General features: G+C 36.7%; 1 protein-coding gene across 4 annotated transcripts in view; it reads right to left on the bottom strand.

The window, feature by feature from the left end:
• GPBP1 (GC-rich promoter binding protein 1) overlaps window positions 1-14383 on the bottom strand; it is a 122798-nt gene that overhangs the window by 22175 nt on the left and 86240 nt on the right. For 3 of the 4 annotated variants that reach the window (XM_049864031.1, XM_049864040.1, XM_049864022.1), the window contains exons 6-7: window positions 13755-13821; window positions 12708-12767 (exon numbers count right to left, since the gene is read on the bottom strand). In XM_049864031.1, the coding sequence (XP_049719988.1) occupies window positions 12708-12767; window positions 13755-13821 (127 nt within the window). The remainder of the gene's footprint in view (window positions 1-12707; window positions 12768-13754; window positions 13822-14383) is intronic. The other variant, XM_049864048.1, reaches the window with a different exon arrangement.

The raw sequence follows: 14383 nt of genomic DNA, 5'->3' as shown, positions 1-14383 counted from the left end.
TTATAAAGAAGAAAGGTGAAGTCTTAGAAATCATTAAGAGAAGAATAGATAGCACAGCAAATTAAAAAGTGATAAAGTGAAGGAAGTAAATGGGGACTGGGAGGTAAGAGATACAGACAGTATCACGTAGGTACTTACTAAGCATTCATATTCAAATACAGCACAAAAGAATGTGTGCTTTAGTACCAAATTTCTCAGAATTTGAATATAGCTCCAACCTTGCTTATTGTTTAATCTTGTTCACATTACAAAAAACAGTTATCTTCCATCTCAGGTACTGTAAAGTGTTTAATTACTAAGAAAAAAAATACAGAACGGTCATATACTATCTCTCCTAAAATAGGCTTTCGAATACAACTCAAAGGCGTCTTTTTCAAAAATTTTAGGTTCACCCCCAAAGATAAAGAAGATGAGAAAAACTATAAAAGAAAATAAGGGAGGGCAGAACCAAGAATGCAGTAGTCACAGGCTTCCTGTGGTCCCTCCTACAACAAAGACCGGAAAAAAACAAGTGAAACAAGTGAATCGATTATACATGACAATCTAGGAGGCCTGAACATTAAGAGAAAGGTTGAGGAATCAAACTGAGCAGCCGGGGTAGAAAGAGACAGTTCAGAAGCAGTGAGGAGTTGCCAGACTTCACCTGGCAGGAACAGCACCCTGCAGGCTGGATCAACTAGCTTGAAGGGTGAGGCAAGCAGGGGCATCCAGGACCTGTTTTCCACATCGGGAGAGACCGAGCGGTGGAAAGTCTGCTCAATCCTCCAGAAACTGTGAAAAGCGGCGCTCTATCACCAAAGGTAAGTACATGTATCTAACCTAATGCACAGATCAAAAAACACCTCCTTTGGGAAGAACTTCTCGCCCACTGTAAACCCTGGTAGCACAGTGGTTAAGAGCTACGGCTACTAACCAAATAAGAAATGAGATGGGCACTATCACAACACCCAACTGAAATTAAAAGAATCGTAACAGAATACTATGAAAAACTGTACTCCCACAAATTTGAAAGCCTAGGTGAAATAGACAAACTTCTAGAAACACACTACCTACCTAAACTAACACTAACAGAGGCAGGACAACTAAATGAACCTGTAACAAAAGAAGAGGTTAAAAACGTAATTTAAAAACTCCCAACAACAACAAAATGCCCTGGCCCTGATGGTTTCACTGCAGAATTCTACCAAACCTTCAGAGAAGTGTTAACATCACTACTACTAAAGGTATTCCAGAGCATAGAAAAGGACAGAATACTCCTGAAATCATTCTATGAAGCCAGCATAATCCTGATACCAAAACCAGTTAGAGACAGAAAAAAGAAAATTACAGACCTATAATCCCTCAGGAACAGAGATATAAAAATCCTCAATGAAATTTAGCCAACAGAATTCAACAATATATCAAAAAAATAATTCACCATAACCAAATGGGATTCATACCAGGTATGCAGGGATGGTTCAACATTAGAAAACCAACCAATGTAATGCATCACATAAATAAAACAAAAGACAGGAACTGCATTATCAATCGATGCAGAAAGGGAATTCGACAAAGTCCAAAACCCAATTCATGATAAAAACTCTCAGCAAAATACGAATACAAGGGAAATTCCTCAACATAATAAAAGGCATTTATACAAAGGCAACAGCCATCATACTAAATGGTGAGAGTCTAAGGGCATTTCCCTGGAGAATGGGAATCAAACAAGGTTATCACCACTTTTATCCAACATTGTGCTGGCTGTCCTAGCCACAGCAATTAGGCTGGAAAAAGAAATAAAGGGCACCCAAACTGGTAAGGAAGAAGTAAAAGTATCCCTATTTGTAGGTGATATGATCTTATATGCAGAAAACCCCAAAGAATCCACAAGAAAACTACTGGAACTAATAGAAGATTTCAGCAAAATAGCAAGATACAAGATAAACATACAAAAAGCAGCTGGATGCCTCTGTAACAACAGATACGTAGACCAACAGAACACAACCGAGAATCTAGACATAAATCCATCCACCTATGAACACCTGATTTTGGACAAAGGCCCAAAGTCTGCTAAATGGGGAAAAGAGTCTCTTTAACAAATGGTGCTGGCATAACTGGATATCTATCTGCAAAAAAATGAAACAAGACCCACACCTTACACCATGCACAAAAATGAACTCAAAATGGATTAAAGATCTAAATATAAAATCTAAAACAATAAAGATCATGGAAGGAAAAATAGGGATAATGCTAGGAGCCAAAATACATGGCATAAACAGTATATAAAACATTACTAACAATGCACAAACACCAAAAGAAAAACAAGATAACTGGGAGCTCCTAAAAATGGAACACCTATGTTTGTTCAGAAACTTCACCACAAGAGTAAAAAGGTAACCTACAGACTGGGAAAAAAATTTTGGCTACAACAAATCTGATCGGGGTCCGATCTCTAAAATTTACAAGATACTGCAAAACCTCAACAACAAAAAGACAACCTGATTAAAAATGGACAAAAGATATGAATAAGCACTTCACCAAAGACATTCAGACCGATGACAGATACATAAGAAAATGCTCACGATCAATAGCCTTTAGAGAAATACAAATCAAAACTACAATGAGGAGCCGAGATGGCGGAATAGGCAGGCGCTTCCGGCGAGCCCTCTTTACAACAAAGACCTGGGGAAAAAAAAAGTGAAACAACTATATTTATGACACACTACCCACTGCCGACAAACTAGGAGCCCTAAAAATCAAAGGCAAGCTTAGAAAACAAACTAAGGGGCAGGGAGAGGAAGACACAGTTCAGAAGCGGAGAGGAGCTACTGGACCTGAATCGTGGGGAACCCTCAGGCACCAATCCCAGGACCGGCTGCAGTTTCCTGAGAGAGAAGCAGCCAGCCACATAGCCTACTCACACCTCCGGAGCCAGAGAAGATCGGTGCTCTCCACAAAAGGTGCTCTCGGCAAAAACTAAGCGCTTGCGTATATTTTACCCTGCATCCGCCCCCAAGCTGGCTTCGGCTGTTGATTTCTCTGGGCCTGAGATAGGCCCTGCTGAGTGCCTTGAGCCATTCTTCCAACCTTGGAGAAGGAATACATTCACAGTTGGGGGAAAAGATAATTTGCCAGCTCTACTAGCCTGGGGAGCTCAGGACAGAAGCGACTCCTGTCCAGGCATAAACAGTCTGTGGACTTTGAGTACCTTTCCCCCCTGCATGGACCTGTGCGGGCCTATTTCAGGAGAATAGGCCCTTATTGGCAGACAACAACAGTTTAAGCTGTGTGGTGGAGAGGTGGGTGTTTGATGTTTGACACTGTTTCGCCTATTAAACAGGGTCCTCACCTACCCACATCAGGGGCCTAAGGACTGGTGGCTCCACTCAGATCACCCAGGCACCCGCAAAAGGGGTCCAAGGATAATTGGAATCTCCCAGTCCTTAAACCCAGAAACTTTGGGTGCCCATGGTCTCTCTGCAGAACCCACCCACCAGTACGCTCTAGGGAAGAGGGACACACTTTCCTCAGAGAAAACTGAGGGATGATTCTCAGACCCCTGCCTTGTTCAAAGCATTACCCCCTGCTGCAACCAGATACCAATACCTACACCAATCACCCGTGCCCCTCTAAGACTGTAGGACAGAGCCTGTACCACACACTTGATGACCAGCTAGCTGGACACCTGAGCTGAATCTATACAAGAAAAGTGAATGGACTCCTAGACTGATATACCTGGTAACAGCACTAACCATCTGGGGACAGGATGTCAGAACTTCAAAGGTGAAAATTATCAAGCTAGCTCACTCAAGCAACCCATTTGGGTACATCAAAACAAGGCAAGAAGCTACGACATAGTAAGCAAACAAAAAAAACTAATACAGTAACTTATAGATGGCTTGGAGACAACAGTCAATGTCAAATCACAAAAAGAAACAGACCATGATCATTTCAACGAGCTCTCAAAACACAGAATCAAGGATCTTCTAGATGAAAGTGCCTTCCTGGAATTACTGGATGCAGAATACAAAAGATTAATATACAAAACCCTTCAAGACATCAGGAAGGAAATCAGGCAATACGCAGAACAAGCCAAAGACACACCGATAATGCAGCTGAAGAAAATAGAAAGGTTATTCAGGAATGTGAAGAAAAATTTAATAAGCTAGAAAAATCCATCGGAAGACAGCAATCACAAATTCATATTACAACAATAAAATCACAGAATTAGACAATTCAATAGAAAGTCAGAGGAGCAGAATTGAGCAAGTAGAAGGAAGAACTTCTGAACTTGAAGGTAAAGCACTTGGCAGCAATATATTTGAAGAAAAATCAGATAAAAGAATTTTACAAAATGAAGAAACCTTAAGAATCGTGTAGGAATCTATCAAGAGAAATAACGTGGAGTGATTAGAGTACCAGAATAGGGAGGTATAACAGAAAATAGAGAGAATTGTTGAAGATTTCCTTGCAGAAAACTTTCCTGATATTGTAAAAGATGAGAAGACATCTATCCAAGATGCTCATCGAACTCCACATAAGGTAGATGTTAAAGGAAAGTCACCAGGACATGTTATAATCAAACTTGCCAAAACCAAAGATAACGAGAGACTTTTAAGAACAGCTAGGGATAAATGAAAAGTCACCTATAAAGGAGAGTCAGTAAGAATAAGCTTGGATGACTTGGCAGAAACCATGCAGGCCAAGAAGGCAGTGGGATGACTTATATTAAAGAATTGATGGGAAAAAAACTGCCAGCCAAGAATCACATATCCAGCAAAACTGTCTCTCAACTATGAAGGTGAAATGAGGACACTTCTACATAAACAGAAGTTTATGGATTTTGCAAAAATCAAATAAAACTAAAAGAAATACTAAAATGAGTTCTTCGGTTAGAAAATCAGTAATATCAGGTATCAACCCAGACAGGGGGATCATAAAAATAATTCAAGATTAAAAAAAACGCTCAAAACAGGGAAACAGCGATGTTATTATGTAAAAGAAGACAACATTAAAACAATAAAGAGGGACTAAAGAAATGCAGTCATAGATCTTTCATATGGAGAGGAAAACAGGGCAATATAAAGAAACAAAACATAGGTTTAAATTTAGAAAAATCAGGGTAAATATTAAGGTAACCACAAAGGAGACTAACTATCCTACACATCAAAATAAAATACAAGAAAAAAAAGAGACTCAGCAGAAATAAAATCAACAACAACGAATAAGAGGAAAAGACAATATATAAAGTTAAACTACTCAGCACGAAATATTAAGTGGGAAAAAGAACCTGTCAACAGTATACAAAAAAAAAACATCATCATGATAGCACTAAATTCATACCTATCCATAATTACGCTGAATGTAAATGGACTAAATGCATCAATACAAAGAGTGGCAGTACGGATAAAAAAAACACGATCCATCTATATGCTGCCTACAAGAGACACACCTGAGAGACACAAACTAAAACTCAAAGGATGAAAAAATTAATAAATCTAGCAAACAACAATCAAAAAAGAGCAAGAGTAGCAATATTAATTTCTGACACAACAGACTTTTAAGTTAAATCCACCACAAAGGATATGGAAGGACACTATATAATGATTAAAGGGACAATATCCCAGAAGGATATTACCATATTAAATACTTATGCACCTAATGACAGGGTTGCAAGATACATAAAACAAACTCTTAACACCACTGAAAAGTGAGATAGACAGCTCCACAATTAAGAATAGACTTCAACACACCACTTTCGGTGAAGTACAGGACATCCAGAAACAAGCTTGATAAAGACAGGGAACATCTAAATGCCACAATCAACCAACTTGACCTCATGGACATATACAGAACACTCCACCCAAAAGCAGTCAAGTATACTTTCTTTTCTAGTGCACATGGAACATTCTCTAGAATAGACCACATATTAGGTCATAAAAGCCTTGGCAGAATCCAAAACATCGGAACACTACAAAGCATCTTCTCTGACCATAAGGCCATAAAAGTAGAAATCGATAACAGAAAAAGCAGGAAAAAGAAATCAAACACTTGGAAACTGAACAATACCCTGCTCAAAAAAGACGATTATAGAAGACATTAAGGATGGAATAAAGAAATTCATAGAATCCAATGACAATGAAAACACTTCCTATCAGAATCTTTGGGACACAGTGAAAGCAGTGCTCAGAGGTCAATTTATATCAATAAATGCATACATACAAAAAGAAGGGCTAAAATCAAAGAATTATCCCTACAACTTGAACAAACAGAAAGAGAGTAACAAAAGAAATCCTCAGGCACCAGAAGAGAGCAAATAATAAAAATTAGGGCAGAATTAAATGAAACAGAAAAAAAATTGAAAGAGTTAACAAGACCTAAAGCTTTGAAAAAATTAACAAAATTGATAAACCACTGGCAAAACTGACAAAAGAAAAACAGGAGGGGAAGCAAATAACCCAAATAAGAAATGAGATGGTGGGTGATATTACAACAGACCTAACTGAAATTAAAAGAATCATATCAGATTACTATGAAAAATTATACTCTAACAAATTTGAAAACCTAGAAGAAATGGATGAATTCCTAGAAACACAGTACCTACCTAAATTAACACAAACAGAGGTAGAACAACTAAATAGACCCAGAACAAAAGAAAAGGTTAAAAAGGCAATCAAAAAACTCCCCCCCCCTCCGCCCCAAAAAGCCCTGGCCTGGATGGCTTCACTGCAGAATTCTACCAAACCTTCAGAGAAGAGTTAACACCACTACTACTAAAGGTATTTCAGAACACAGAAAAGGAAGGAATACTCCCACACTCATTCTATGAAGCCAGCATATCCCTGATACCAAAACCAGGTAAAGACACCACAAAAAAAGAAAATTACAGATCTATATTCCTCATGAACTTAGATGCAAAAATCCTCAACAAAATTCTGGCCACTAGAATTCAAAAACATATCAAAAAAAATAATTCACCATGACCAACTGGGATTCATTCCAGGTATGCAGGGATGTTCAACATTTGAAAAAGATTAATGTAATCCATCATATAAACAAAAGATAAGAATCACATGATTTTATCAAGTGATGCAGAAAAGGCTTTCACAAAGTTCATCACCCATTAATCATAAAAACTCCCAGCAAAATAGGAATAGAAGGAAAATTTCTCAACATAATAAAAGTGCATTTATACAAAGCCAATAGCCAACATCATCCTAAATGGAGAGAGCCTGAAAGCACTCCCCTTAAGATCAGGAACCAGACAAGGATTCCCTTTATCACCACTCTTATTCAACATTGTGCTAGAGGTCCTAGACAGAGCAATGAGGCTAAATAAAGAAATAAAGGATATCCAGATTGGCAAGGAAGAAGTAAAAGAATCTCTAATTGCAGATGACATGATGTTCTACACAGAAAACCCTGAAGAATCCTCAAGAGAACTACTGAAACTAATAGAAGAGTTCAGCAGAGTATCAGCATACAAGATAAACACACAAAAATCAGTTGGATTCCTCTACACCAACAAAAAGAACTTCGAGAAGGAAATCACCAAATCAAATACCATTTACAGTAGTCCCCAAGAAGATAAAATACTTAGGAATAATTCTTACCAGAGATGTAAAAGACCTATACAAATAAAACTACAAGACACTACTGCAAGAAACCAAAAGAGACCTACATAAGTAGAAAAACATACCTTGCTCATGGACAGGAACACTTTAACACTGAAAAAATGTCTATTCTACCAAAAGCCATGTATAGATACAATGCAATTCCAATCCAAATTCCAATGGCATTTTTTAATGAGCTGGAGAAACAAATCACCAACTTCACACGGAAGTGAAAGTGGCCCCAGATAAGCAAAGTATTACTGAAAAAGAAGAACAAAGTGGGAGGCCTCATTCTACCTGATTTTAGAACCTCTTATACCACACCACAGTAGTCAAAACAGCCTGGTACTGGTACAACAACAGATACATAGACCAATGGAACAGAATTCAGTATCCAGACATAAATCCATCCACATAGGAGCAGTTTATATTTGACAAAGGCCCAAAGTCAGTTAAATGGGGAAAAGACAGTCTTTTTAACAAATGGTGATGACATAACTGGATATTCATCTACAAAAAAATGAAATAAGACCCGTACCTCACACCATGCATAAAAACTAACTTAAAATGGATCAAAGATTTAACATAAAATCTAAAATGATAAATATCATGGAAGAAAAAACAGGGATAATGCTTGGAGCCCTAGTACAGTACACAAAACATTACTAACAATGCAGAAAAGAAACCAGATAACTGGGAGCTCCTAAAAATCAAACACCTATGCTCATCCAAAGACTTCACCAAAAGAGCAAAAAGATTACCCACAGATTGGGAAAACTTTTTAGCTATGACATTTCTGATCAGCAGCTGATCTCTAAAATCTACACGCTACTGCAAAAACTCAACCACAAAAAGACAAATAACTCAATTAAAAAATGGGCAAAGGATATGAACAGGCACTTCACTAAAGAAGACATTCAGATGGCGAAGAGATACATGAGGAAATGCTCAGGATCATTAGCCATCAGAGAAATGCAAATCAAAACTACAATGAGATTCCATCTCACTCCAACAAGGCTGGCATTAATCCAAAAAACACAAAAGAATAAACGCTGGAGAGGTTGTGGAGGGAATGGAACACTTATACACTGCTAGTGGGAATGTAAAATGGTACCAGTGCTATGGAAATCCATTTGGCACTTCCTGAAAAAGCTAGAAATAGAATTACCATACAATCCAGCAATCCAACTCCTTGGAATATACCCTAGAGAAATAAGAGCCTTTACACGAACAGATACATGCATACCCATATTCATTACAGCACTGTTTGTAACAGCAAAAAGGTGGAAGCAACCAAGGTGCCCATCAATGGATGAATCCATAAATAAATTATGGTATATTCACACAGTGGAATACTATGCATCAATAAAGAACAGTGACCAATCTGTGAAAAATTTCATAACATGGAGGAATCTGGAAGGCATTATGCTGAGTGAAATTATTTAACTGCAAAAGGACAAATATTGTATAAGACCACTATTATAAAGACCTCGAGAAACAGTTTAAACTGAGAAGAATATATTCTTTGATAAGAAGGAGAAGAGAGGAGGAAGGGAGAAATGGAGAGGGGTATTCACTAATTAGATGTAGATAAGAACTATTTTAGGTGAAGGGAAAGACAACACACAGGATACGTCAGCACAACTGGACTAAACCAAAAGCAAAGAGGTTTCCTGAATAAACTGAACACTTTGATGGTCAGCATGGCAGGGGCAGGAGTTTGGGGACCATCCTTTCCAGGGGACATCTAAGTCAATTGGCATAATAAACCAATTAAGAAAACATTCTGCATCCCACTTTGTAGAGTGGCATCTGGGGTCTTAAATGCTATCAAGCAGCCATCTAAGATGCATCAATTGGTCTCAACCCACCTGGATCAAAGGAGAATGAACACCAAGGGCACAACGTAATTATCAGCCGAAGAGGCAGAAGGGGGCTACATGAATCAGAGACTACATCAGCCTGAGACCAGAAGAACTAGATGATGCCTGGCTACAAGGGATGACTGCCCTGACAGGGAACACAACAGAGAACCCCTGAGGGAGCAGGTGAGCAGTGAGATGCAGACCCCAAATTCTCATAAAAAAGACCAGACTTAATGGTCTGACTGAGACTAAGAACAGAAGCACCCCAGTGGTCATGATCCCCAGACCTTCTGTTAGCCCAAGACAGGGACCATTCCCAAAGCCAACTCTTCAGACAGGGATTGGACTGGACAATGGGACAGAAAATGATATTGGTGAAGACTGAGCGTTTTGGATCAAGTAGACACATGAGAGTATGTTGGCATCTCCTGTATGGAGGGGAGATGAGAGGGTAGAGGGGACAGAAGCCAAATGGATACTAAAAGAAAGAGTGGAGGGAAGGAGTGTGCTGTCTCATTAGGGGGAGACCAATTAGGAGTATATAGCCAAGTGTGTATAAATTTTTGTGTAAGAGACTGACTTGATATGTAAACTTTCACTTAAAGCACAATTAAAAAAACACCCACACACACAACTGAAGGCTGATGTGAGTTTTGGATTTCTTTCACATCAGAATCCACACAAACAATTGTAACCTTGTAACCTGACAACAATTGACTTTAATGCATGTGTTCTTTCGATGCCTATAAGAATTTTTTATTCCTTAAATACAAAGTCAGTGGAAGAGGGGACTTAGGCCAATACTTCAGAAGATTGATCAGATTTAGAATACCACCTCCACATAAAGTACACAGTAAAATCGGCCACACGTATAATTCAGAGCTGACATCTCAATTCCTTGTCCTCTTGTGTGTTTCACAACTCTTTCCATATAGCCCCCATCTGCATACATATATTTCTGATTCAATCACTGCATAAACTACTTCATTCTTTTACCTAAAAACCCTTTTTCTGTCTTTTAAACACCTGTGACACGCTCAAGGATTTTACACAATAAACAGTAAGTCTTAAGAATGCTGTTTCTTAGGATTTTTTCCATCATCTCTGTCTCACAGTGGAAGAAATTCACCCACAGAGCTTAAGAAATTAAGTAATCTGCCCAAAGTCTAAATAACCAATTAAGAAGAAAAACTAATGTTAGGAGTCAGATGTGTCTGATTCCAAAGGCAACGCTCCTAAAAACCATCCTTCTGGAGAGAGTGGAAATAAAAGCAGTTGTGCCAGATATAATTTCTAAAGGGTTTCCATTCCTAACTAAAAATACTAATAATAAGCTTATACTGAATGCTCAGGTTAAGAGCCTTCTAAGTGTGCACTACTAAGTGACATCAGGGTCTCCCCGAATTTCCTTTACCATCACACTGATGCCTGTTACAAATTTTGTTTCCTCATTATCATGACAAAGGAGGCAAATTGAATGTGTAAACAAAAACACAGAGAAATGAAGGGTAAATACTATTCAACTAACCAAGTTTTCTTAGTAATTTGAAGAGAAAACTTAAGTCATATAAGATACATACCAAACTCAAAGAATCTGTACCACAGCAATTAAAATAAATTCCTATTGTGATCACTAATTTTGATTCAGAATAGCAATCTGTTTAAGATAATTTCTACATAGACTGATGCTGTTTGAATTGTTTTTGAATGTTTTTATTTAATTTGTAATAGGTTTTTATTTTAAGCAGAATGAGTTTTACTGTTATAATTTATGTCAGTAGTAAAGCAATGGTATTTTTCCTTTTAATACTCATGTAAAGAACAGGCTTAAAGAGGTATACTTTTCAAATAAAAACCACTTAAATGATGAACAAAAAAACCTTAAAAATGAACCGTGTTGCTCCTAAGTAGTATATCAAATATGGGCAAAAATCAGGAAAGTTCATCAAATTATCAAGGAATAAACAAAATTATGTGCTGAACTGAAACAAGCCTATACTCAGGTCAACAATTACTAGTGACCTATTATTTCATTACTTAGTATCTTAAGCACTAAATGTTAAGTGCTGCCTATATGTTGATGACATGGTGGATTATTAACAGGAAAATAGTTAGTAAAACTTTTAAAAACATAAAAATCAATAGCCACTAATTAGGTCGCAAATTGCATACAAATACATAAAACAAACATCATTCCCTTTCTCTTCCCTGACTCCCAATAAATCAATTCATAAACCTAAATTATCTAAAAATTTTTACAGGCACACTGAAGTACCTTGAATTCCTGTTTTAAATTACTAAGGACATGAAAAAAGGTGGATTACCTAATAAACATTAATTTTATGTACCAAAGAGTAGATATCATGGTAAAGATCAAAACACTAAATGTCACATATATAAATTGTACAAAGGAATTTCCAATAAAGCTAATTAAGAATTAAGTTCTCACTAGAATTAAATCTAAGTCTTAAACAGCTTACTTCCTGTCAAGGTTTTTTCTTTTTTAATTGGAATATTGTTTAGACTCTTCCAATTTTTGATCTATAAAATTTAGTTTCAGGGACAACTTTTTACTCTTTTTATACATATTACATTTTCATTGTTAAACTTTGACTTACCTGGAAGGAAGTAGCACTAGGAAAGCTCTACTGAAGTCTTTCCTAAAATTTTCTCAATGTCTTCTTCAGGAACATTAACTATTTTAAATGTTGCAATAGGTAAAACAGTATTTGTGGACCCAGGGAGTAGTGAGAGAGGAATAGTGAAGTGTGACACAATGAACATTTCATTGTATTACTACGGAAAGTACTGGGAATTTGATAATTAACCAAGCCACAACCATCTTCTTTCTCTCATACACACTTTTTAGTTTACCTAAGACACAGTAAAGAGTGCATCTTCCTTTTAAACATCTTTTCAACTAGTGCTCAAAATCCTTAGACCAACTCTGAAACAGGAGAACCAAAATCTTTATATTAATACATTTTAGTCTCATCATTTTCAAAGATGTCTTTGCCTTTAAATCATTTCTAAGATTATTAAATCAACCAAGGACCAGTATCAATAGTATCTATAGGTAATTTTATACGACAAACTGTCGCTGACATTCTTGATTTTTTATTTACTTCCATTCTAATCAGATTCAAATTATTCCTAATTTCTTAAGAGTTCTATTTAACACCTTCCAGGTGATTCTATATTCTTATGCAATCAGCTGTTCCCAGAAAAACTGAATAATAAGGACACATACCTAAGAGAGGAGCTTGGGAGATTTTTTTGGTTGGGTATGTGTGTGTCTGGGCGTGTAGGCCTGGGGAGAGTGGCAGAAATACTAATTTGCAATACAGAAAAAACAATGCCATTCACATGGTTCTAACAAAAGTGTCTGATTACCCCCCTGCCCCCACCCTCAAAAAGCCCTTAAATAAAGAGGGAGATCAAAAGAAAGCAGAACAACTCCCCAGAGTAACACCCCATAAATACAATAAAGAATAGCACAGGAAGTGGCAAAGTTTAAAATAATGCCTTTATTGTTAGGACTAGTATGCTGTCATAAGCCACAATCCTTTTGTTTTGGTAACAGTTGTTGATTTTCAATAGGAAAATACAAATGAACGTGTGTACAAGTTCCAAAGTGGATACGGCACCTTTGAATTTGGTATCAAATAATTAATTTTATTTTTCAAATGTCAAATCTTGGTATTTTAAATTTTTTCCATTATTTTAAACTTCACTTAAATCTTTAAAAAGCTGTCTAATTTGTACTACATGAGTGCAGCTTACTCTTCTGTAAGATGCTATCGAATTCAACTCAGCAGTTTTAAAGAGAGTTACTACCAGAAAAACTATTAAGCTTTGACAATCAAATAGGCAAATGACCTATTATAGACTATCTGCATAGGCAAATTTATACAATTACTTTAACTGTATGTATAACCATTTTCATAGCTTAAAAGACTCATTCCATGTTACATTATGATCAGAAGTACTTATTTTTCAGTTAATCAGTTTTCAACTCTGAAAAGCTAAAAATTAGTTTAAACTAAGTTTTTTGTTGTTAGATTATCAGGCTGCTCACAAAATGACATCAACTGATTACATTAACTTGATCATTTTCAAAATATCTTGTTTTTAAAAGATAAATGTTTAAAAGATAAACAGTTTTGAAGCTTAGCAGATCAAAAAAATATTTAAAAGATAAAATTTTAATCTAGCCTGTTTATTTAAAAAACACACAAAAAGTCAAACCTGCAAACAACATTTTATATCCCTCAAACATAGATCAGAAATTACTTACCCCATACACCTGCAGCTAATGATTTATTCTGATACGGTTCTCTCTCATACTCAGGATTTAAAGATGGCTGGAAGAAAGGTTTGAATAAATATATAAAACAAATGTTTAAATGGCTCACATTTCTCAATTAAATGTTTTAAAAGCAATCTTGAAATTATACGAACCGTAACTGAGGACACTCCTGACAATTAAAGACTCGTAAACCTTACTTTCAGCTTACTCTGCTAACCATTAAAATGGTTAGTATCCATACTCATTGCTCACCGGAAAAAAATGGGAAGAGAGTCTTAATATTCTCCTCATGTCCAACTACCTGAAGAAACGTTTATTCACAAACAGGCAAGCTCAAGTGAATGTGGTCTTAGCATCAAAATGTGAGAAATAATCCCCCCTTAGCATAAGACCAAAGACCAAAAGCAGTGAAGAGGAAAAGGCTAACTGTTCTTCAACTCTTCTGTTAGGTTTTTATCACTGGGTGCTTTAGTTGACACACTTATTTTCAAAGGAAGGTGCAAAGTTTTATTTCAGTTTAAATGATGCCCAGCATACTAAAAAGAAGTAAAACTGAGTTGAGTATTAAATGGGTACGGTGAGTGAAAAAGAAGGTGCTCAACGAGAGAGACTGACAT

The sequence above is a fragment of the Elephas maximus genome, chromosome 2 (assembly GCF_024166365.1).
Source record: "Elephas maximus indicus isolate mEleMax1 chromosome 2, mEleMax1 primary haplotype, whole genome shotgun sequence".
NCBI classification, from domain to species: domain Eukaryota; kingdom Metazoa; phylum Chordata; class Mammalia; order Proboscidea; family Elephantidae; genus Elephas; species Elephas maximus.
This window is presented reverse-complemented; position numbering and strand designations above follow the sequence as displayed.